Below are 21,199 nucleotides of genomic sequence, written 5' to 3' on the forward strand. Positions count from 1 at the left end.
GGTGCCGTTACGTCATCAGCGTGCGACATCACGTGTTCCTGATATGGCTTCTCCCGGGCCCCCGACCTCTCCCATGTACCCCTGTGGCCCCTCCCACGGGCCCCTATAGACCCCCACGGGCCCCTAGAGCCGTTCACCCTACAGCCCCCCCCAGAGCTCCCCGTAACTCCCGAATGAGGCCCTACGGATCTCCGAGGTTCCCCACACCCCTCTCGGTCCCCCCAGGGTCCTGGAACCCCTCAGGTCCCCCATAGGACGCTATGTGACCCCCCCGCCAGCCCCTCCACAACCCCATGTGGCTCTGCAGACCCTCTCAGACCCCTGGACCGCTCTGGATGTTCCTGCATTATCTCAGGGACGCCCCCTTACCCCGCCATAGTCCCCTGTAATTTGCTCTATTCTCTTTATAAACTTCTGTAGGTTTTTTAATCTATAGTTCGCCATATACGCTCCGTAGGCCCCTATAGGCCCTGGTAAGCTTCCATTACACACCACAAACCCCCTTTAGGTTCCTAAGTCGCCCCTGTAGATCCCCCATGGGTCCCTCCGCCCCCCACCCCCCTGTGCCTCCCATAGCCCCCCGTCCCGGCCGCGCTGCCCCCCGTGTCCCTCCTGGGCCGCCGTCGGGGCTGCGCGCGCCGCGCTGTGTCACGAGGCCACGCCCCCTAAATCCGTATGCGGGAAGGGCGGGGCCTCCGCATCCGGGCCCTACGGCGGGAAGGGGCGTGGCCAGCGAGGGCGCGCCCACCCAATCCGCGCGCCGGGCGAGGGCGGGGGGCGAGGGGGGCGGGCGGTGGCGGGAGGCAACGGCCAATGGGCGCGCGGTACCAGGCGGCGGCAGCCAATGGGGCGGTGCGGGGGGCGTGGCCGGGCGCACGCAGGGAGGGGGCGGTGGGTGGCAGCGGCCGCGGCCGCCATCTTGTCGCGGAGGAGCCGAGCGGAGCGGGCGGGACCCGGCGGCGGGGCCTGGACAGCGACATTGGTGCGGCCCCCGCGGGGCACAGGGGGGGCTCCGGGGGGCGCCCGAGGACGGGGGAGGCGCGGGGGGGCCTTCTCGGGGCGCACGGGGCCGGCACCGGGCGGGGGGACCCCGGGCCGGGCCTGAGAGGAGGCGCTGAGGGGGGGCCGGGGGGTCTCCGAGGTGAAACCGCCCCCCCGCAGGGATCCTGGGACGGGAACCGACCCGGGACTGGGACCCCTCTCTCGGGGACCCCGGGGGCTGGGAAAGGCCCTCGGCGATGGGAACTCCCGCAATGGAACCCCCGGAACTGGGACCCCCCGGTTAATGGGGAACCCCTGCAATGGAACCTCCCCCAGTGATGGGACCCCAGGACCGGGACCCGCACCGGGACCCTCATTTCTTGGAGCCCCCGGTGCCCGGGTCCGGGGGGTGCTGGCGGTGTGACCTGGTGTCCCCTCCTGTCCCTCAGTGCCACTGTCCCTGTTCCCCAGTGTCTTCCTCCATTCCTCAGTGTCACCCAGAGTCCCCCTTGCACCCGTGCATCCCTCGTTGTCACGCAGTGTCACCGTATTCATCCCTGGTGTCACTTGATGTCACCTGCCGTCCCACCTGGTGTCCCCACCCCTGACTCCATGTCACCCTGTCTGTCCTTAGTGTCACTTAATGTCACCTTTGATCCCGTGGTATCACCTGGTGCCACCTCCCATGACCCAGCGTCACCTGGTATCACCCAGCATCACCCTGTCCATCTCTAGTGTCACTTGGTGTCACCCTGTCCATCCTGTGGTGTCAACTGATGTTACTCTGCATCGCCCTCCCCATCCAGTGTCACCTGGTGCCACCCCACATCTCCCAGCATCACTCCTTGTTCCTGCTGTCATCCCGTGTGCCCCCTGTCCCACTCATTGCCCCCCCACATGTCACCCACCCCTGACAGTGTCACCCGACATCCCCACAGACATCACTTCTGGCCCCCAGAGCATCCCTCCAAGTGTTCCCCTGTCCCTGGCTGCCTCCTGTCCCCAGATGTCCAGCTCCCTGCTCTCCCTCCTCCTGTCCTCATGTGACTCCTGCCCCCTTGCTTTCCCTGTGACCCCAGCTGACCCCTGGTTGTCCCTTGTCCCCAGATGTCCAGCTCCCTGATGTCCCTCTGCCCAGCTAACCCTGTTTGTGTCCTATCCCCTGATGTCCACCTCCGCAGTGTCCCTGTAACCCCGTCCCTGTCCCCGTTTGTCACTCCCATCCCTGTTTGTCCCCGTCCCCAGATGTCCAGCTCCCCAGTGTCCCTGTGACCCCAGCTGACCCTGTTTGTCCCCATCCCCAGATGTCCAGCTCCCCGCTGTCGAAGAAGCGCCGCATCTCCGGGTCTGAGCCACCGACGGGCTCCAGCCACGCCCCCGCCCCCGCCGTGTCCCCCAGCGTCACCCCCACCAACGTGAGTGTCGCCTGATGGGACCGTGCAACCCACAGAGGCCCTGGCACCTTCTGGGGGGCCTGTCTGTCGCCCCGTGGGAGACCGGCACTTTTTCTGCTCTCACTGTCACCTCTGAGGTGCTCGGAGCTGCTCCAGGTTACATGGTGTCTCCTGGACGTGGCCTGTGGTCACTTGGTATCACCTGGGTGTCCTTATGTGTTCTGGGGCTGACGTGTGTCCCTTATCAGGGGCGATGTCACCGAGCAGCGGTGACACAATCTCTCACCCCTGGTGTCACCCCTGGGGGGTCCTGCTCCTGATCCCGGGGCGACACAGCCCCGGTGTCCCCTGGGTGTCCTCCCGGTGATGCCTCTGTCCCTCCTGTCCCCAGGGAATGGCGAAGAACGGGGCCGAGGCCGAGATCGATGAGGGGCTCTACTCCCGCCAGCTGTGAGTGATGGGGGGCTTGAGGGGGTTTGGGTATCCCTGGAGGGATTCGGGGGCTCCCACCTGCCTGGGTCCTTCCCAAGGGGTTTTGGCATCCCCATGGATTGGGGGGGCTTCCTGTAGGCTTGAACGGGGTCCTTATGGACTTGGGAGGTGGTTCCTGTAGGTTTGGGGTTCCTTATAGAGTTGGGGATTAGTCCCCATGGATTGAGGGAGAATTGTGTGGGCTGGGGAGTCCCTACAGGTTTGGGGGGGCCCTGGACACTTGGGACCATCCCAGGTGCCTTCAGCTGTTCCTGTGGCATTGAGGGGCCCTGTGAGGATCAGGGGGTCCTGTGAAGACTGAGGGGGCCCCGTGAGGATTGAGGGGGCCCTGTGAGGATTTGGGGGGCACTGTGGGGATTCAGGGGTACCCGTGAGGATTGGGGTCCCCCGTCCCAGGTACGTGCTGGGCCACGAGGCCATGAAGCGCATGCAGACCTCCAACGTGCTGGTGTCGGGGCTGCGGGGGCTCGGCGTGGAGGTGGCCAAGAACCTGGTGCTGGGGGGCGTCAAGTCTGTCACCCTGCATGACCCCCACCCCGCGACCTGGACAGACCTCGCCTCCCAGGTAAGTCCTCTGGGCAGGTAACAGCGCCTGGGCAGGTAACACCCCCTAGTACAGGTAACAGTGCCGGGGCAGATAACACCCCCCAGGGCAAGTAACCCCCCCAAGTGCAGGTAATACTCTTTGGGCAGGTAACACCCCCCAGGGCAGGTAGCACCCCCTGGGCAGGTAACACCCCCTGGGCAGGTAACTCCTCCACCTCATCCCCTGGCCCAACCCCCCTCCTAGCTGAGTCCCATCTGGGGTAATTCATTTGGCGGAGAGAGTAAATAGTCTCCACGTTTGTTTTGGGGTGGGGTCAGGTTCCTTTGGGCCATAAGTATTTCCAGGAATATAAATACCTCACTTGGGTTTTGGATATTGCCTGTGGTCCTTGGATATTTTCCGTGGGTTTTAGCTGCTCTCTGGGTACCTGAACACCCCCCAAGGAGAATAAATCCCCCACAATTGCTCCATTTGGGTTGTTAAACTCGCCCTGGATTCAGGGGTGGGGGGTCCCTGGGTGCTTGGGGAGGTTGGGGGGGTTGTGAGTTGCTGGGGCTCCCCTGATCCCCCTTTTTCCTCTTGAGTTCTGCATGAAGGAGGAGAAGGTGGAGGTGTTTGGGGGTGCTGGGCCCCCCCTGATTCCCCTTTGCCCCCCCAGTTCTACCTGCGGGAGGAGGACGTGGGGCAGAGCCGGGCGGAGGCGACGCTGCCGCGCCTGGCGGAGCTCAACTCCTACGTGGCCGTGACCAGCACGCGGGAGCCTCTGTCCCAGGAGCTGCTGGCGCCCTTCCAGGTACCCCAGCCAGGTGTGCCCCCCCCGCAGGGGGCAGGTGTAGCCCCCCCAGACAGATGTGTCCCCCCCTTCCCCCAGGGACCAGGTGTACCCCCCCCGGGCCACCTGTACCCACCTGGGGGTGCCTGTACCCCCAAACCCCCCTGATAACCATGTCAAGGAGATCATCCCCCCACCCCAGGTAGGTGCCCCAGGTGACACAGGTGACCCTTGTTCCCCCACAGGTGGTGGTCCTGACCAACTCCCCCCTGGAGGAGCAGCTCTGGGTCGGAGACTTCTGCCACAGCCACGACATCAAGCTGGTGGTGGCCGACACGCGCGGGCTCTTCGGGTGAGGGGGCCGGGGGGTTCTTGGGGACTGGGGCCTCTTCAGGTGAAGGGGGGTTGGGAGGGCTCTTCAGGGGATTCCTGAACACTGAGCTTCCTTTTTTGGGTCTCCCACTGACCCTCCCCTTGCAGGCAGCTGTTCTGTGACTTTGGGGACGACATGGTGGTGACAGACCCCAATGGGGAGCAGCCCCTCAGCGCCATGGTCTCCATGGTGACCAAGGTACGGGGTCACCTGAGCACCCCGTGTGTGTCCTCCCCCTTCCCAAGGGTACCCTGGGGGGTTCCTGCATGTCAGGGTCCCCTCAGCACCCCCTGTGTGTCCTCCCCCTTCCCAAGGGTACCCTGGGGGGTTCCTGCGTGTCAGGGTCCCCTCAGCACCCACTGTGTCCCCCCAGGGGTGCCCCGGGGAGGTGACGTGTCTGGACGAGGCGCGTCACGGCTTCGAGACGGGTGACTTTGTCACCTTCACCGAGGTGGAGGGGATGGAGGAGCTGAACCGCTGCGGCCCCGTCGAGATCCGCGTCCTCGGTGAGCCCTGGGGCTTTGTGATGACAACCCTGGTTATCTGGGGCTGTTCTAGGGGGTGTCTGACACACCTGGTGCCCTTTTTGGGGGTCTCCTGGATGTCAAGGTCCCTTTTTGGGGTGCCCTGGAGCGGGGGTGCCCTGGTGACACCCCTCCCCCAGGGCCGTACACCTTCAGCATCGGGGACACCAGCGGGTTCGGGGACTACGTGCAGGGGGGCATCGTCACCCAGGTCAAGATGCCCAAGCACATCCACTTCGTGAGTGGCACTGGGAGCTCTGGGGGGCACTGGGAGGGTTCTGGAAGGCAGGGAGGGGCAATGGGAGAGATGGGGAGGATTGACAGGAGTTTGGGGGAATCTGGGAGCACTGGAAGGGGGCAGGGTTGTATCGTGGGGCACTGGGGGAGATTGGGGAGCACTGGGAGAGGTGGAAGGTTGTGGGGAGGGCGATGGGACATACTGGGGGTGTGACAAGAAGAATTTATGAGGGAATTAGCTAGACATGGGTTTACAGTGGGCGTCACTGGTGTTCACCTGTACCTGTCTCGCTGCCCACGAGCGGCTGTGAGGAGGCGCTGGGGAGTCACTGGGTTGTACTGGGGGCACTGGCACATTCAGCTATTGCTGTCCCAAAAGTGGCTGTGGGAGGCACTGGGGGGTCACTGGGATACACTGGGGGCAGTGACCCTCACCTGTCCTTGTCCCTGTCACTGTCCCAGAAGCGGTTCCGGGATGCTCTGGCTGAGCCGGAGATGATGGTGATGGATTTCGGGAAGGTCGAGAGACCCGCAATGATGCACTGGGGGTGGCAGGGGCTGCACCACTTCATGTGCCAGCACGGCCGCCCCCCCCGGCCCCGCCACCAGGTGGGGACATGGGGGGACAGTGGGGTGGGGGACGTTGAGGGTCTTGGGGATGTGGAGGCTACCAGGCCCTACCCCAACGTGACCACCCCTGTGGCCCATCTCCAGGTGCTGGGAACACTGGGGACGCTGAGGGTGTTGGGGACACGGAGGGTACTATGGCTTTGCCCACATTTGAGGTTGTCAGAGCTATTGGCGGCTTGAAAGGACACAGGGAGCATGGAGTCATCAGGTCCTGCACCAGCAGAGACCCCCACCATGGTCCTGCCACCATTTGGGGACACTGGGGCCATTGGGGGTGTCAGGGACACTCTGGAGGTTTTTGGGACACTGTGGGGACCATTGAGGCCATAGAGACCACCAGCCCTTTCACCCCCACCACCACTGCTGGTCGTGGCCCCTTGGTGGCATCCCCAGCTCTGTGTGCCTCCCCAACGCCATGTGTGTGTCCCCCAATGCCATGGGGGTGTCTGTGTGTCTCAGGGTGACGCGGCCGAGGTGGTGGCCCTGGCCCGGGAAGTGGCTGCGGGGGCAGAGCTGGACGAGGAGCTGGTGCGGGAATTGGCCTTCCAGGCCACCGGGGACCTGGCTCCTGTCAACGCCTTCATCGGGGGCCTGGCGGCTCAGGAGGTCATGAAGGTACCGCACTTGGGCCCCTGGGAACCCCCAGCCCCCCGTGTCCCCCCGGTGTCCTTGTCCTGTCCCTGATGTGTCTCTCCGGAGCTCCTGCCTCGTCCCTGACGCGTCCCCGGGGTCCCTGCGCTGTCCCTGCACAGGCCGTGTCAGGGAAGTTCACGCCCATCACTCAGTGGCTTTACTTCGACGCGCTGGAGTGTTTGCCCGAGGAGAACCGCGACTCGCTGCTCACCGAGGAGCAGTGCCGGCCGGTGAGGGGCTGGGGCACCCCTGGGTGGGGCACCCCCGGGGGTGTCTCCTCGGTGGGATGTTGGTTATTGAATGTTTGTTGGAGAAGACCCATTCGTCACCTTGTTGGGGACACCCTTTTTGGGGACACCCATGAGCGGGTACCTCGATGGGGTTGGGGTGGCCCCTGAGCCCCCGTGGGTGGCTGTGCGTTGAGGACCCCTTTGCTGTACCCCCTTGGGGACACCTATGGGCAGGTGTCACCCCTGGGCCCTGTGGTGGCTCTGTGGCCCCAGGGGTGTCCCCTGGAGGTGGCCCAGCCGGGTGACCCTGGTGTCACATCATCCACAGCGCAACAGCCGCTATGACGGGCAGATCGCCGTGTTCGGGGCGGAGCTGCAGGCCAAGCTGGGCGCCCAGAAGTACTTTGTGGTCAGTGTCCCCAACTGTCCCCAGAGTCCACAGCAATCTATTTTTTGTTTTGTTTCACGTCCTTCAGATGTCACAAAATGTCCTCCTATGACTCTGCTAAGCACCGCCGCTCCCACCCGCTTGTCCGCAGCCCTCCTGGGTCATTTTGGGTCATGTTCCCAGGTGTCCCCATGTGTCTTTGGCGGTGTCTTGATTGTCTTTGAGAATCCCTAAAGTGTTCCCTGGTGTTTTCACAGGTTTTACTCTGGTGTTCAGTGTTCCCAAAATGTTCCCATTTCCTTTCAAGTGTCTTCCAAGTGTCCCTGTATATCCCATGAGTGTCCCCAACTGTTCCCTCAGCCCCATCTGTTCCTACCCACATGTCCCCAACCCCCTGACCCACCTCGGGTTCTGTCCCCACATGTCCCCCCATGTCCCTGGCAGGTGGGGGCGGGGGCCATTGGTTGTGAGCTGCTCAAGAACTTTGCAATGGTGGGGCTGGGCTGCGGCCCCGACGGCAGCGTCACCGTCACCGACATGGACACCATCGAGAAGTCCAACCTCAACCGCCAGTTCCTGTTTCGGCCCTGGGACGTCACGGTGAGGGGCCGAACGGGGAGTGGGTGGGGCCTCAAGGGGTGGGAACGTCCATAGGGTTGGTTGACTTGGCCAACAGGCATTACCTGAAGGTGGGCGGTGATTGGAGGGGCCTAAGGAAGGAGTCGGGGTGGAGGATGAGTAGGTAGAGGCAGTGGTGGGACTTGGGTAACCACCACCAAGGTGCTGCCATTGAGTTGCTCAATGTCAGCTCAGTGTTAGTCAGCGGTTGGGTGGAGTTTCCTGGATGTGTCATGGCACTGGCAGAGGCACAGGGAGGTGTGGCTCAGGAGGGTGTGTCCTGGAGGGGGGTGCCTTCACCGGCTCTGTGTCCCCCCCACAGAAGCTGAAGTCGGAACGGGCGGCGGCGGCGGCGCGGGAGATGAACCCGGCGCTGCGCGTGAGCAGCCGCACCGACCGCGTGGGGCCCGACACCGAGCGCGTCTACGACGACGACTTCTTCGAGGGGCTGGACGGCGTCGCCAACGCCCTGGACAACGTGGACGCCCGTAAGCGGGGCCTGGGGGGCTCGGGGAACATCCTTTGGGGGCTGCAGGGGGCTCTGGGGGTCCTTAGGGGTCTGGAGAGACCCTTGCAGGTGTATAAGGAACGGCCTTTTCTGGAGCTGCTCCTGGGGCCTGGCACCACTTGGGATGTCCTATATCCAGGGGATGCCCCGTGGCTGTGGGGTGCCCCATAGCCCCCAGATGTGTCTCCAGCTGACCCCAGGTCCCGGCAGGGCTGTACATGGACCGGCGCTGTGTGTACTACCGGAAGCCGCTGCTGGAGTCGGGCACGTTGGGCACGAAGGGCAACGTGCAGGTGGTGATCCCGTTCCTGAGTGAGTCGTACAGCTCCAGCCAGGACCCCCCCCGAGAAGGCCATTCCCATCTGCACCCTCAAGAACTTCCCCAACGCCATCGAGCACACACTCCAGGTGTGTCCAGGTGTGCCAAGCACCTACCAGGGGTGTCCAGGTGTGCCGGATACCTGGTGCCCCATGAGGGGTCCACAGGTGCCAGGGTCCTGTTTTAGGGGGGCCTCAGATGTCTGCGTCCCCCGTGGGGGATTCCCAGATACCTGGATCCTGTTTGAGGGGTCCCAGGTACTGGGGTCCTATTTTGGGGAGTGCCAGGGTCCCTGTTTTGGGGGGTCCCAGGCACCAGGGTCCCCCCAGTGACAGCCCCTCCCCTGCAGTGGGCACGTGACGAATTCGAGGGGCTCTTCAAGCAACCAGCTGAGAACGTCAACCAGTACCTGATGTGAGTGTGGGGGAGAGGGGGCACCCCCAAAGCCCCCATGAATCCCCTCCATGTGTCCTGCATCTCTCACATGCAGCACCCATATAGTCCCATGCCCATCCCCCATACCCCATGGCCCCCCATTACCCCCATTTCTTCTGGGGAGTGGACACTACACCTGGGCAGGACCCCTGTACCCCCCATAACCCCCCCATAACTCACCTGTACCCACCATAAACTCTTGTAACCCCCCTGTACCCCCTTTTCCCCCAGGGACTCTAAGTTCCTGGAGCAGACGCTGTACTTTGGCAGCACCCCTGTAACCCCCTGTACCTCCCATAACCCTCCTGTACCCCAATTCCCCTGGGGACCCCAAGTTCCCAGAGCAGACACTGCACCCGGGCAGGACCCCTGTAACCCCCTTGTACCCCGCACGATCCCCGTTTCCCCAGGGACCCCAAGTTCCTGCAGCAGACGGTGCACTTGGCTGGGACCCCTGAACCCCCCATAACCCCTGTGTCCCCCTGTAACCCCCTTGTCCCTCCTTTTCCCAGGGACCCCAAGTTCCTGGAGCGGACGCTGCGCTTGGCGGGGACACAGCCGCTGGAGGTGCTCGAGGCCGTCCAGCGCAGCCTCGTGAGCGACCGGCCCCGGGCCTGGCCCGACTGCGTGGCCTGGGCCTGTCGGCACTGGCACCGCCAGTACAGCAACAACATCCTCCAGCTGCTGCACAACTTCCCCCCGAAACAGGTGGGGGGCTTGGGGGGCACAGGGAGGGGCCCTGGGAGAGGGGAGGGCACCCAAGGGGAGCATCGTTAAAGTCAGTTGGTTTGTTAACCCCTACTTGCCTCGTTCACCTCCTCCCCTGCAGACAACGAACTCGGGGACCCTGTTCTGGTCGGGGCCCAAGCGCTGCCCCCACCCCCTTGTCTTTGACCCCGACAACGTGAGTTGGGCCCTGTGTGGGGAGGGGGGGCCTGTCACCTGGTGGGGGGGCATATCCTTCAGGTGCCATCAGTCCCCATCAGGGGCCATCGATCACCCCTGGGTGTCTTTGGCCATCTTTGGGTTCCACTGTCTTTGAGTGCTCTCTGTCCATTTCCAATGTCACCCCACGTCCCTTGGGGGTGGCCATTGCTCCTGGGAGGTCTCGGTCACTCTTGGGTGGAGGATGTCACCTTTGGGTGATGGACGTCGCTCCTGATGGCTGTTGTTCACCTTTGGGTACTGCCCCGTGGCACTCAGCTAATGCCTCTCACTCTTGAACGTGCCATCTTTGGGTGTCACCTGTCCCCCTTTAGTGTCATCCCATCCCTCTTCGGTTACCCCGCGTCACCTGTGGGTGTCACCCGTCAGCCCTGGGTGCCGCCCACGCCCTGTGGGTGCCCCCTGACCCTGGTGCCCCTCCAGCCCCTGCACCTGGACTACGTGATGGCGGCGGCGAACCTGTTTGCGCAGAGCTACGGCATCGCGGGCTCGCGGGACCGGGCAGCCGTGGCCGAGCTGCTGCGCCACGTGCACGTCCCCCCCTTCACGCCCAAGGCCGGCGTCCGCATCCACGTGTCTGACCAGGAGCTGCAGAGCGCCAACGCCGCCCTGGGTGAGGGGCTGGGGGCCATGGAGGGGCTCAGGGGGGCTGCCAGCACTGCCCTGGGTGAGGGGGACACAGGGGGCTGCCAACGCCGCCCTGGGTGAGGGGCTGGGGAGGCTCGGGGGGCTGGGGAGAGGGGCTGGTGGTTGGATCAGGGCGCTGGGGTAACTGCTGGGGTTGAGGGGTACTTGGAGGGCTGGGAGGGTCCTACACATGTAGTGGGGTCCCACTGGGGTCCTGGGGGTGCCAGGGTCCCACTCGTGTCCCCCCCCCAGACGACGGGCGCCTGGAGGAGCTGAGGGCATCGCTGCCCAGCCCGGAGGAGCTGCCCGGGTTCCGCATGTTCCCCATCGACTTCGAGAAGGTGGGTGCTGCCCCCCCACCCCACAGAGGGCTCACCCCCACCCCTGCGTGCCCCCCAGCCCCGGATGCTCACCCCTTGCCCCCCTGGGTTCCTCCAGGATGACGACACCAACTTCCACATGGATTTCATTGTCGCCGCCTCCAATCTGCGTGCAGAGAACTACGACATCCCCCCGGCCGACCGCCACAAGGTGGGGGCTGGGGAGGGGTCCCAGGGTGTTAATGGGGCTCCTGTGGGTGTTGGGTGGATCCTAACGGGTGCTATGTGGGGTCCTGTGGATGCTGTGGGGGACCTGTTGGTGCTGCAGGAGGTCCTGTAGGTGCCAGGGGGATCACAGGGGTGCTATTGGCGGGTGCCTGGGGTTGTTATGGGGGTTGTGAGTGCTGGGGAGGGCCCTGTGGGTGCTGGGGGGGGTTTTGTGAGGTGTTACCAGAGCTGTTACTGGGTGTGGGTCACACATGGGTGAGTCAAGGGCTCACACGAGGCCTCTTGGGACTGTGGAGCCCTGGGGGGCTGCAGACCCCTGGGGGGGGATCAGTGGGGCCGTTGCCCCCCCGGCCCTACAGGCCCCTCCCGCCCCCAGAGCAAACTGATCGCCGGGAAGATCATCCCAGCCATCGCCACGACAACGGCGGCAGTGGTGGGCCTGGTCTGCCTGGAGCTCTACAAGCTGGTGCAGGGGCACCGCCGGCTCAGCTCCTACAAAAACGCCTTCCTCAACCTGGCACTGCCCTTCGTCACCTTCTCCGAGCCCCTCGCCTGCCCCCGCAACAAGGTGGGGAGAGGGGGTGGAGGGGGTGGGGGGTCACTTCTGGAGGGGATTTGAGGTCTCGGTTGGGCTGAGCTGCTGCCCCACGGCTCCCTGACCCCACAGGGTGGGGGAGAACCTACAGGGGCCCTGACTCACCCCATGGTCTTAGTGACTCCCCAAGACCCCCCATTGCCCCGTGGGTGTTTGTGGCCAGCCGTGGCTCTGTGAGTCAGACCTGCTGACACCCCCCCACATTGGGCTGATCCTTCCCCCCCCCCCATGGCTCTGACCCCCCTGCTGTGCCCCACAGTACTACGACGTGGAGTGGACGCTGTGGGACCGGTTCGAGGTGCAGGGGCTGCAGCCTGACGGGCAGGAGATGACCCTGCGCCAGTTCCTCGCCTACTTCAAGGTGCTGGGAGGGACTGGGGGGACTGGGCAGGGGGCGGGGCAGTCGTGGGTGCCTGTGCCACGCTGAGCCCCCTGCGTGTCCCCCCCCAGAAGGAGCACCAGCTGGAAATTACAATGCTGTCCCAGGGTGTCTCCATGCTGTACTCCTTCTTCATGTCGGCGGCGAAGCTGCGCGAGCGCCATGACCTACCGTAGGGCCAGGGGGCCACGTCCTGGGGAGGGGGACAGGGTCTGGGGAGGGGGACACATCCTGGGGAGAGGGACAGGGTCTGGGGAGGGGGACAGGGTCTGGGGAGGGGACAGGACATGAGGTTTCAGAGACATCCCAGGGGTAGGGACGTATCTTGTGGGAGAGGGACAGGGTACCAAAGAGGAGGACAGATCCCAGGGGTGGGGACAGGCCATGGCTGCATTCCCTCTGGGTGCTGATTCCCAGGACCGGGACCCCCCGACCCCCCTGTGACCCCGCTTTGCCCCCAGGATGACGGAGATCGTGACCCGGGTGTCCAAGAAGAAGCTGGGCCGCCACGTCAAGGCGCTGGTGTTCGAGCTCTGCTGCAACGACAACACTGATGCCGACATCGAGGTGCCCTACGTGCGCTACACCATCCGCTAGGGGACGCCACGCCCTGGCCACGCCCCCACAGACCACACCCCTGCACCCCACCCCTCCCCATAGTCGTTGTTGTGTCGGTCCCGCCCACCGGGGGCAGGGCCTGGGGGCGGGGCGAGGGCCCCGCCCAATAAACATAGACGTTGGCAAAGGGGCTGCTGCTGATTGGGTGGGGCAGAGGCGGGGCCACTGAGGGGTCACATGGGACCAGCATGGCTACCAGGTGACATAGGGTGCACAAAGATGGTGGCACATTGGGAACAGAGGGGACACAGCGCTGGTGGCACCACAACAGCTTTATTGGGGGAGACACGGGGGCCCTGGAGCGGTCCTGTCACGAGGATGGTGACAGCACCGCCACCCACTGCTGGAGCTCAGTGTCACCCACAGGGTCCCTGGGGGCTCCATGTCACCCACGAGTGGGTCTCAGTGTCACCTGCAGCGTCCTCGGGGGATCGGTGTCACCCACAGGCAGGTGCTGTGTCACCTGGGAAGGCTCCGCTTCACCTGGGAAGGGTCAGCACGTTACCTGTGTCCCTGTGGGTCGTGGTGCCACCTGTGCTCCTCTGTGTCCCCCGTGTTACCTGCAGAGCGTCCCTGGTGCTCTCAGTGTCCATGTCACGCAGTCCCCATGTCCCCCGTGGTCACTGTGCCACCCTCAGTGTCCCCTTGGGTCTTGACGTCACCCAGCATCCCCGTGGTCTCGGTGTCCGCTGGGGTTCCTGAGGAGCTGCTGTCCCTGGGGGTGTCTCTGTCCCCTCTCTCTCTGGCCAGGAGCCGTTTCTGCCGCAGGAGGTGCCGGTACCGCGTGGCCACGGCGTCCACGGTGCCCTGGAGCTCGGCCACCTCCACAGCCAGTGTCACCCCTGGGGCCAGGGGGCCAGAGGGGTCACATGGGGTCATGACCTTCAGGCCCTTCCCAGTTTTGGTTGATCCCCTGTTCTTTGGGGACACCCCAGATTTTGGACCCCCACAGTTTGGAGACCCTCGCCCTGCTTTGGGGGACCCCTCTGGTTCAGATCCCCCAGTTCCCACCAGAGTTCAGGGGCCCGCCCAGATCCCCTGTAGTTTTGGGGCCCCCCCCAGTCCCAGGCCCCCATTCTCACCCCTCTGGAAGCTGCCCTGTGCCTGCCGCAGACTGGGGGGCACCAGCACCCCAAACCAGCCCAGGGGGTCTGGGGGGGGCCGGGTGGGGGCCCCGCCTTTCTCTGGGGCTCCCCGGCGCTGCCGCAGCCCTGGGAGAGGGACAAGGTCAGTGACACCCCAGAAAACAACTGAGAATACCCCCAGCACCCCCAGTTCCTCCCCTGCACCCCCAGCATCCCCCCCCAGCACCCATGGGTGATGTCCCCAGGACCCCAAATTCCCTCCCAGCACCCCCAGGGGACCCCCCCCGGGCACCCTCAGTTCCCACATGGTCCTCCAAGGGACCCTAAACCCCCCCGAACTCCCCAGGGACCGCCTCACCCCCCCTCACCGTCACCCCCGTCCTGCTGAGGGTTGGGGTCCTCGGAGTCCCCCCCTGTTCCGAGCACCTCCTCAAAGTGGGGGCGTCCTCCTGGGTCCTGCCTGGGGGTGACACAGGGACATGGTGTCACTGCCACCCCTGGTGTCCCTCTGCCACCACAGAGACCCCCCAGCACCCCCTGACAGCCCCCAACAGCCCCCCGACACCCACCCCGCACCCCCCCATGGGGACATCAGTGTCACCCCTATATCACCTCCCCAAATCAAGGACATCCCTTTGTGTGTCCCCTGGTGTCCCCTCCAGCCCTGTGTCCCTCTGCCAAGTGTCCCCAACATCCCATGTCCTCCCCATGTCCCTGCCACCCTCTGCCATGGTCCCCCTGATGTCCCAGTGTCCCCCCCCCGTCCCTGTGCCCCCACGTCCCTGTGCCCCCCATGTCCCTGCCCCCGTGTCCCCACCTGTGGCTCACACGCACTCGGGGCACCATGGTGGCCCCATATTGCAGGGACGAGACGCGGTGACACCCCAGGGAGTACCGGGTCTGGGCCAGGGATAGCCAGCCCTGGGGGGATAGGGGGGACAGTGGGGACACAGGACAGGGACAGCCAGCCCTGGGGGGACAGGAGGGACACAGGACAGAGGGGACCCGGGAGTGCACATCCCAGTGGTGTGTCCCTGTCTGTCCCCACAGCGGTGTGTCCTGGTGCCGAGTGGCACGACCCCACATATGTCCCCCACAGTGGGTGGTGTCCCCCCAATGTCTCCCCACACCCCCTGTCCCCGCTGTGTCCGCCCGTTCCCCCTGACCTGCCGCAGATGCTCCTCCAGCCGCTCCCGGCGCTCCTGCAGCAGCTCCAGCGCCTCCATCAGCTCCAGCGCCGCCGCGTCCAGGGACAGCGACAGTGACCCTGAGGGGGACACAGGACCCCACATCAACACCGGGAGGACTCCAGGGACCCCCAACCCCCCCGGCCCCTCACTCACCCTCCATGGCCGCCCGCGCCACGGCCTCAGCTCGGGCCCCGCCTCCTCCAATAGCAGCCGCCCCCGGGACGCTTTGGCCAATCAGCGCGCGCGCGGGGCCTGACTGAGGGCCCGCGGCGCTGGGAGGTGACACCGCCCCAGGCGCCATCTTGGGTAAGGGCGCAGCGTTACCCGCCCCAATGGCAGCACCGCGCGCTCCCATTGGCCCGCCGGCGCTCGGCCAATGGGCGGCGGCGGTGCTGGGGGGTGACTCCGGCGCGTGCGGAGCGGAGCGGCCGCGACCATGGTGAGGGGCGAGGGGGCGGTTGGGGGAGGTTCGGGGTTCCGTGTCCCCCCCGTGTCACCCACAGGGTCCCCCGGTGCTCCCATCCCTCTCGTCTCCCCATGTCCCACCCCACTGTCCTGTGTCCCCCCAAACGGGCTCCCCGCACATCCCCCTGTGCCCCTCCCAGTGCCCCCCCAGTGCCCCGCATCCCTCTCATTTCTTCATGTCCCCCCGCCAGTGTCCCCTGTCCCCCAAAACGGGCCCCCCCTACATGCCCGTGTCCTCTCCCTCCACTGTCCCCCCCGGCCCCGTGTCCCCTTCCGCAGTGTCCCCTTACCAACGTCCCCCACCAGTGTCCCCCCACACATCCCCATGTCCCCCTCCCCAGAGTTCCGATATCCCCCCATTGCCCCCCCGGAGTCACCATTGACACCCCCCGTGTCCCGGTGCCCCGCCGGTGTCCCGGTGTCACCACTGACCCCGCCGGTGTGACGGTGACCCCCGTTCCAGCTGCGCCGCCAGGCCCGGGAGCGCCGGGAGTACCTTCAGCGCCGGGCGCGGGAGCAGCAACTGCAGCGGCAGCGGGAGAGGAGGGAGAGCCTGCGGAGGGCACTGGACGGTACCGGGAACCGGGAATGGTCCCCAGGGGGGGTAAAGGGGGGCTGGGAGGCCGTAAAGAGGGGCTGGGAGGGGGCTGGGGGGGTTATAGAGGCTTTGAGAGGAGTTATGTGGGGGGTTGGAGGAGATAAAGTAGGGGATTAAAGAGGGTTTGGGGGCTGTAAAGAAGGGTCAGGAAGCAGAAAAGGGGATTTGGGAGAGGTTAAGGGGGAGTTTGGAGGGGATAAAGAGGAGGTTAAAGGGAGTTTGGGGGGGACCAGAGTGGGGCTAACAGGGGTTTGGGGGGATAAAGGGAACTTGGAGAGGGAAAGGGGGGATTGGGACATTTGAGAGGGTTAAAGATGGGTCAAAGGGGAAGACTGGGGTGCTATGGGGCCAGGGTGGGTTATTTGGGGCTGGGGGGGTATTTGAGGCCAGGAGCATTGAGGGTCCTGTGTGAGCCCCCAGTCTCCCCTCTGTCCCCCAGAGAACCAGCTGCTGCCCACGGAGCTGCGGCGCGAGGCCCTGGCCCTGCAGAAGGAGCTCGAGTTTGACTTCAACACCCCTGGGGGTGAGTGGGACCCCCAGAAAAGGGGGTGAGCAGGACCCTGGAATGGGGAGTGACTTCAACCCCAAAATGTAAGGGGCTGCCTCAAAAGAAGGGTGGACTTTACCCCAGATTAGCCCCGAATTCAGGATCAAATTTGCCCTGTTTTCTCCTAAAATATATGTCGCTTTTTCTTAATGCCCTCACCAAACAAGATTAAACTCACCCCAATGCAAGGAGAGGATTTGGCCAAATTGTCCCAAAATGGGATCAAATCTGCCCCATTTCCCCACGTTGGGCCAAGAACTCCCCACAGGGACCCCAAAATGGGAGTGGATTTTTCCAAATCGCCCCAAAATAGGATCAAATCCGCCCCACCCAAATCCCCCCAGAACTGAGTCAGCAAATCGACCCAAACAGCCCCAAAGGGGCTCAGCTGCCCCCATGTGGGTGTGGCTGTGGCAGGAGGGGGCACAGTCCTTAAACCCCCCACCCCCAGGTGCCACCAGCAGCCAGGATGACGAGTACCGCTGGGCGGGGGTGGAGCCCCCCAAGGTGATGGTGACGACATCGCGGGACCCCAGTGCCCGCCTGCGGCTCTTCGCCAAGGTGGGTGGGGTTGGGGTGGGTGTGTTTAATGAGGGTGTGGTCAGATGCAGTTGGGGTGGGTGTGGTCAAGATAGGTGTGATCAGGATGGGTGTGGTCAGGGTGTGGTGGGTGTCCTCTATTAGGGGTGTAACCTCAGGCAGGGGTGGGGCTTGTTGCTCTACAAAGTGGGTGTGGGTTGGGGCAGTGGGAGGGGCTTGGTTGTCCCCACCCCTTTGGGGGTGGTGCTTCATTTGAGCCAATGATTGTACATGGGAGGTGGAACCTGTTTAGGTGGGTGTGGTCATTTGTGGGCGGGGTCTGTAGGTGGGTGTGGCTCCCTGTCCACAAGTTGGCCTGGAGGTGGGTGTGTCCTTGAAGAAGGGGTGGGGCCCAGAGGTGGGTGTATTCCAATGGGTGTGGCCTACCAATGAGTGTGTCCCCGCTGACCCTGCCCTGCCCCGCCCCAGGAGCTGTGCCTGCTGTTCCCGGGCGCGCGGCGCATGAACCGTGGCCGCGCCGAGCTGGGGGCCCTGGTGGGGGCCTGTCGGGCCGCGGGGGTCACCGACCTGCTGGTGCTGCACGAGACCCGCGGGCGGCCTGGTCAGTGTGGGGGAGGGGCTCACAGCCAAAGGGGGCAGGGCTAATGGGGATATGCTAATGATCATGGACAGGGTTGTGGAGAACAGGGTGTGGCCATGAGGGTGGGCGGGGCCCTGGGGGTCTCCAGTTGAAGGAGTGGGGCTTATGGGAGTGGGCGGGGTTAAGGCACAAGGGGTGGGGCTTTGGCAAAGGTGTCCTGAGGGCAGGGCCACAGGAAGGGGCGGGGCTCCACCTGCCAGGCAGGTGTTTGCTGAGTGGGCGGGGCCAAGGGGGGCAGGGTTCTTGGCATCAGTGGGGTGTGGGCCATTGGGAGGCGTGTCCTGACAAGGCCCCACTCCCAGACGGGCTGACCGTGTCTCACCTGCCCCACGGCCCCACTGCCCACTTCACCCTGAGCGGGGCCGTCCTGCGCCAAGAGGTCGGGGGGCTCGGGGGGGCCCCCCTGGCCGCCCCCCACCTGCTGCTGCTGCGCCTCGACTCCACCCTCGGCAAAAGGGTACGGCCGGGGGGCTCGGGGGCAAAGGGACATGGGGGGGCAAAAGGGACATGGGGGGAAAAAGGAGGTGTGGGGAGGCAATGGGGACAGTGGGGACATGGTGGGGACAAAGAGGACATGGGGGGACAAGGGAGGCCGCAGACTTGGGGGGATGTAGGGATGTGAAAGGACGTGGAGGGGTCTCTGGAGGCATGTTGGTATATGGGGTGATGTGGGGACTTGGCGGGACGTGGGGATGTGACAAGATGTGGGGGGGTTTCTGGAGAGACGTGCGGGATTTTGGAGGAGACACGAGGGGGACATCAGGTGGAGTGGGGGGACATGGGGGAGGACATGGGGACACGGGGCCATTCATGGGGCACCCAGGGGTGTAGTGACCCCATCCCTGTCCCCCCCAGGTGGGGACCATCCTGAAGCACCTGTTCCCCGTGCCCCGCCCCGACAGCCGCCGCGTGGTGACCTTTGCCAATGAGGATGACGTCATCCTCGTGCGGTGGGTGACACGGGGGGGTGATGGGGGGTGGGTCACACTGGGACCGGGACTGGGCCCCCCTTGACCCCCCTGTCCCTGCAGGAACCACGTGTACCGGCGCCGGGGGCGGACGGTGGAGCTGGAGGAGGTGGGACCGCGGTTCCAGCTGCGCCGTGAGTGTCCCCCCATCCCCAACCACTGCCCCCCTTGTCCCCAACAGCCCCACGAGGGTCTCCCCATGTCCCCTGCTGTCCCCAATGCCCTTGTGTCCCCCCCAGCCTACCTGATCCGCCTGGGCACGCTGGAGCAGGGGGATGCAGCTGACGTGGAGTGGCGCTGGCACCCCTACACGGCCACGGCCCCCAAGCGCCACCTGCTCAGCGCCACCTGAGCTCCCCGGACCTGCCCTGGGCCCCCCCAGGCAGCTGGGATCCTCCTGGAAACCTGGCACCACCCAGGCAGCTGGGAGCCTGTTGGATGCCTGGGATCCCCCCCAGGCTCCAGGGCCCCCCTGGGCCCCGCCAGAACCCCCCGGGTGTTTCACACACCTGGGGGTCACAGAATCATTTTTTATTTGTCACAATAAACCGTTTTTGGCTACTTTGAGCTCTGTGGTGATTGGCCGGGCTCTGCTGCAGCCCCTCCTTGGCAGAAGGGGCCCAGGGGTCCGTCCCCCCTTCACACCCGGGACCACTCGGCCGGGGGGTCCCGTGGGCCCTTGGGCTTCCCGATGCGGAAGTTAAACCCTGGGGTTGGGGGAGACAGGGGGACATTGAGGGGGGGCCAGATGCCCCATGTCCCCCCTGAATCCCCTCCTGAACCACCCCCAGACACCAGGGCCCTCCTGAACCCCTCACTCCCCACCCTGGACACCAGGAACTCTCTGAAACGCCCCCAGAGCCACCCAGACACCACAGACCCCCCTGGACCCCCCATGCTCACCGAGGCAGGGGCCGCTCACGGAGTCCCCGGGGGGGGTCACAACCTCGTAGGCGCCGTCAGCGGGGCGGGGGGAGCCTGGGGGGCAGCAGGGGGGTCGTCAGAGCCCATCAGCCTCCCAAGGTGCCCCAGATCCCCCCCGAGCTACCCCACTCACCTGCCGGGGTGGGGGAGGGGCGGTGCACGGGGCTCCCCGGGAGGGAGCACGTGCCCGAGGGGGCGGGGTCTCGCCCGAAGGGGGCGGGGTCTCGTCCCGCGGCCCCGCCCCCCCGGCGCGCCTTGTTGACCACGGCATAGGTGACATCCATGGGGGGGGGCGCGGGGGGCTCGGCCGGCACCGAGACACTCCTGGGAGAGGGAGGGGAGGGTGAGGAAGGGAAGGGACCCCCCGTCCGGGTCTCCCCCAACCCCCAGCAAGGACTCACCTGAGCAGGGGCGGCCGCAGGGCCCGGCGGGCGACGGCGTCCTGGTACAGGGGGGGCTGGGGGGCAGGGGGTCACCTGAGCCTCCCAGTGACGGGGCCTTCCCGAGCTCCTGGGTCACCCCCAAACTCTCTTGGCCCCCTGGCAGCCCTGGTCCCTGCTCTAACTTCCCCTTTCCGGGGGCAGGAAGTGCCGCTCAGCCCTTGTGCTCCCACCCCGCCCCGGATGCCTGAGGCCCCCCCTGAGCCCCCGGGGCCCCCCCCTCAACTCCTGCACTGCCCCCAACCCCTGGGTCCCCATCCGCCCCCCCGGGTCCCCCTCTAACCTGGACCCCCCGGGCCAGGCTGAGATGGGCAGGGGGCGGTGGAGGTGCCATTGAGGTCCTGGGGGGTCCCAGGTGTGCAGGGGATGGAGGGGACCAGGGGGTTTTCTGTCCCCCAGGCTCCGCCCCCGGGTTAAACCCTGCCCCTGGGCTGGACGCAAGCTGGGGGGGCTAAAGCTCCTCTGGAGGGTTCCCTGTGCCACCTTTAGGGGTCCCTATATACCCTGTACCATCTGTGGGGGGCTCTGTGGGGCTTCTTCAGGTCCCTCTGGTGCCTGTAGTGTATTGGGGGGGCTCTATAGACCCTATAGAGCCTCTGTGAATTCGTCTCAGAATTTTGTGAGTCCTTATGGACTCGACAGCTGCTGTGGCTGTGTGAGGTCCCCTAAAGCACCTCTGGGGAGCCTATAGAAGCTCTGGAGGTCCCTACAGCACCTCTGAGGTCCCTGTGGTTCCTACAGGTCAGCTGGGAGGCCCTATAGGCCCTATGGGACCTTGGGGTGGGTCTGTACAGCCCCTGCAGAGCCCCCTGGGGTGTCCCACAGAGCCGGGGAGCCTCTGAGGGGTCTCCTATGGCCCCGCAGACCCCTGGGTGGTGTCCCTATGGCCCCTTTAGGGCCCCTGGGTCCCTCCCCCCCCCACCCGGTCACGCGGCTCTGAGTGCCGCAGCCCCGCCCCCTCGTGACGTCACCGGGGAACCCGCCAAAAGGGCCGCCCCGCCTCAGGCCA

At 65.3% G+C, this 21,199-nt stretch overlaps 4 protein-coding genes across 7 annotated transcripts; 2 read left to right on the forward strand and 2 right to left on the reverse strand.

The window, feature by feature from the left end:
• Positions 1 to 883: 883 nt before the first annotated feature.
• Positions 884 to 12,917, forward strand: UBA1 (ubiquitin like modifier activating enzyme 1). The gene is given in 27 exon segments (XM_032713718.1): positions 884 to 982; positions 2,286 to 2,396; positions 2,767 to 2,825; positions 3,264 to 3,432; positions 4,073 to 4,207; positions 4,432 to 4,538; positions 4,667 to 4,757; positions 4,933 to 5,065; positions 5,224 to 5,321; positions 5,783 to 5,929; positions 6,410 to 6,565; positions 6,703 to 6,813; positions 7,142 to 7,222; positions 7,646 to 7,801; positions 8,142 to 8,307; positions 8,538 to 8,665; positions 8,667 to 8,735; positions 8,996 to 9,060; positions 9,594 to 9,789; positions 9,911 to 9,985; positions 10,450 to 10,639; positions 10,906 to 10,994; positions 11,092 to 11,184; positions 11,578 to 11,769; positions 12,056 to 12,157; positions 12,247 to 12,347; positions 12,637 to 12,917. Coding segments are annotated over 26 exon segments (3,156 nt in total). The 5' UTR covers positions 884 to 982; the 3' UTR covers positions 12,773 to 12,917.
• A 130-nt stretch (positions 12,918 to 13,047) lies between these two features.
• On the reverse strand, positions 13,048 to 15,314 carry CCDC115 (coiled-coil domain containing 115). 3 transcript variants are annotated; one of them, XM_032713781.1, is made up of 7 exons: positions 15,222 to 15,314; positions 15,045 to 15,145; positions 14,696 to 14,799; positions 14,247 to 14,338; positions 13,876 to 14,004; positions 13,354 to 13,635; positions 13,048 to 13,276 (listed from the first exon to the last, which is right to left on the reverse strand). In XM_032713781.1, exons 1-6 carry the CDS (start codon positions 15,226 to 15,228, stop codon positions 13,388 to 13,390), a joined length of 681 nt encoding a protein of 226 aa, XP_032569672.1. In that variant the 5' UTR covers positions 15,229 to 15,314; the 3' UTR covers positions 13,048 to 13,276; positions 13,354 to 13,387. The 3 variants fall into 3 exon arrangements, with proteins under 3 accessions (XP_032569672.1, XP_032569671.1, XP_032569670.1); XM_032713780.1 differs by lacking the exon at positions 15,222 to 15,314 and having other exon boundaries at positions 14,253 to 14,338; positions 15,045 to 15,213; XM_032713779.1 differs by lacking the exon at positions 15,222 to 15,314 and having other exon boundaries at positions 15,045 to 15,213.
• Positions 15,315 to 15,412: 98 nt separating this feature from the next.
• On the forward strand, positions 15,413 to 19,393 carry IMP4 (IMP U3 small nucleolar ribonucleoprotein 4). 2 transcript variants are annotated; one of them, XM_032713769.1, is made up of 9 exons: positions 15,413 to 15,507; positions 15,997 to 16,105; positions 16,571 to 16,654; positions 17,130 to 17,239; positions 17,687 to 17,819; positions 18,161 to 18,315; positions 18,714 to 18,808; positions 18,890 to 18,960; positions 19,066 to 19,393. In XM_032713769.1, exons 1-9 carry the CDS (start codon positions 15,505 to 15,507, stop codon positions 19,176 to 19,178), a joined length of 873 nt encoding a protein of 290 aa, XP_032569660.1. In that variant the 5' UTR covers positions 15,413 to 15,504; the 3' UTR covers positions 19,179 to 19,393. The 2 variants fall into 2 exon arrangements, with proteins under 2 accessions (XP_032569660.1, XP_032569661.1); XM_032713770.1 differs by having other exon boundaries at positions 15,419 to 15,507; positions 15,997 to 16,124.
• On the reverse strand, positions 19,003 to 21,128 carry PTPN18 (protein tyrosine phosphatase non-receptor type 18). Its single transcript, XM_032713785.1, has 5 exons — positions 20,474 to 21,128; positions 20,152 to 20,207; positions 19,884 to 20,074; positions 19,730 to 19,804; positions 19,003 to 19,533 (listed from the first exon to the last, which is right to left on the reverse strand). The coding sequence occupies exons 1-5, from the start codon at positions 20,522 to 20,524 to the stop codon at positions 19,466 to 19,468; spliced, it is 441 nt and encodes a 146-aa protein (XP_032569676.1). The 5' UTR covers positions 20,525 to 21,128; the 3' UTR covers positions 19,003 to 19,465.
• Between the last annotated feature and the right edge of the window lie 71 nt (positions 21,129 to 21,199).

The sequence above is a fragment of the Chiroxiphia lanceolata genome, chromosome 31 (genome assembly GCF_009829145.1).
Source record: "Chiroxiphia lanceolata isolate bChiLan1 chromosome 31, bChiLan1.pri, whole genome shotgun sequence".
Lineage (NCBI taxonomy): Eukaryota > Metazoa > Chordata > Aves > Passeriformes > Pipridae > Chiroxiphia > Chiroxiphia lanceolata.

Excerpts from the sequence above, each read along its gene's own strand:
- CCDC115 (XM_032713779.1), bottom strand. The coding sequence starts at position 15,170 with ATGTGGGGTCCTGTGTCCCCCTCAGGGTCACTGTCGCTGTCCCTGGAC. Across the intron at positions 14,800-15,044 it reads TGGAGGAGCATCTGCGGCAG|GGCTGGCTATCCCTGGCCCA; the intron begins GTCAGGGGGAAC and ends CTATCCCCCCAG. Across the intron at positions 14,005-14,246 it reads TCAGCAGGACGGGGGTGACG|GGCTGCGGCAGCGCCGGGGA; the intron begins GTGAGGGGGGGT and ends TCCCTCTCCCAG.
- IMP4 (XM_032713769.1), top strand. Across the intron at positions 16,655-17,129 it reads TGACTTCAACACCCCTGGGG|GTGCCACCAGCAGCCAGGAT; the intron begins GTGAGTGGGACC and ends CCCCACCCCCAG. Across the intron at positions 17,820-18,160 it reads CGAGACCCGCGGGCGGCCTG|ACGGGCTGACCGTGTCTCAC; the intron begins GTCAGTGTGGGG and ends CCCCACTCCCAG.
- PTPN18 (XM_032713785.1), bottom strand. The coding sequence starts at position 20,524 with ATGGCACCTCCACCGCCCCCTGCCCATCTCAGCCTGGCCCGGGGGGTC. Across the intron at positions 20,208-20,473 it reads GCCTGGCCCGGGGGGTCCAG|CCCCCCCTGTACCAGGACGC; the intron begins GTTAGAGGGGGA and ends CCTGCCCCCCAG. Across the intron at positions 20,075-20,151 it reads CTGCGGCCGCCCCTGCTCAG|GAGTGTCTCGGTGCCGGCCG; the intron begins GTGAGTCCTTGC and ends TCCCTCTCCCAG.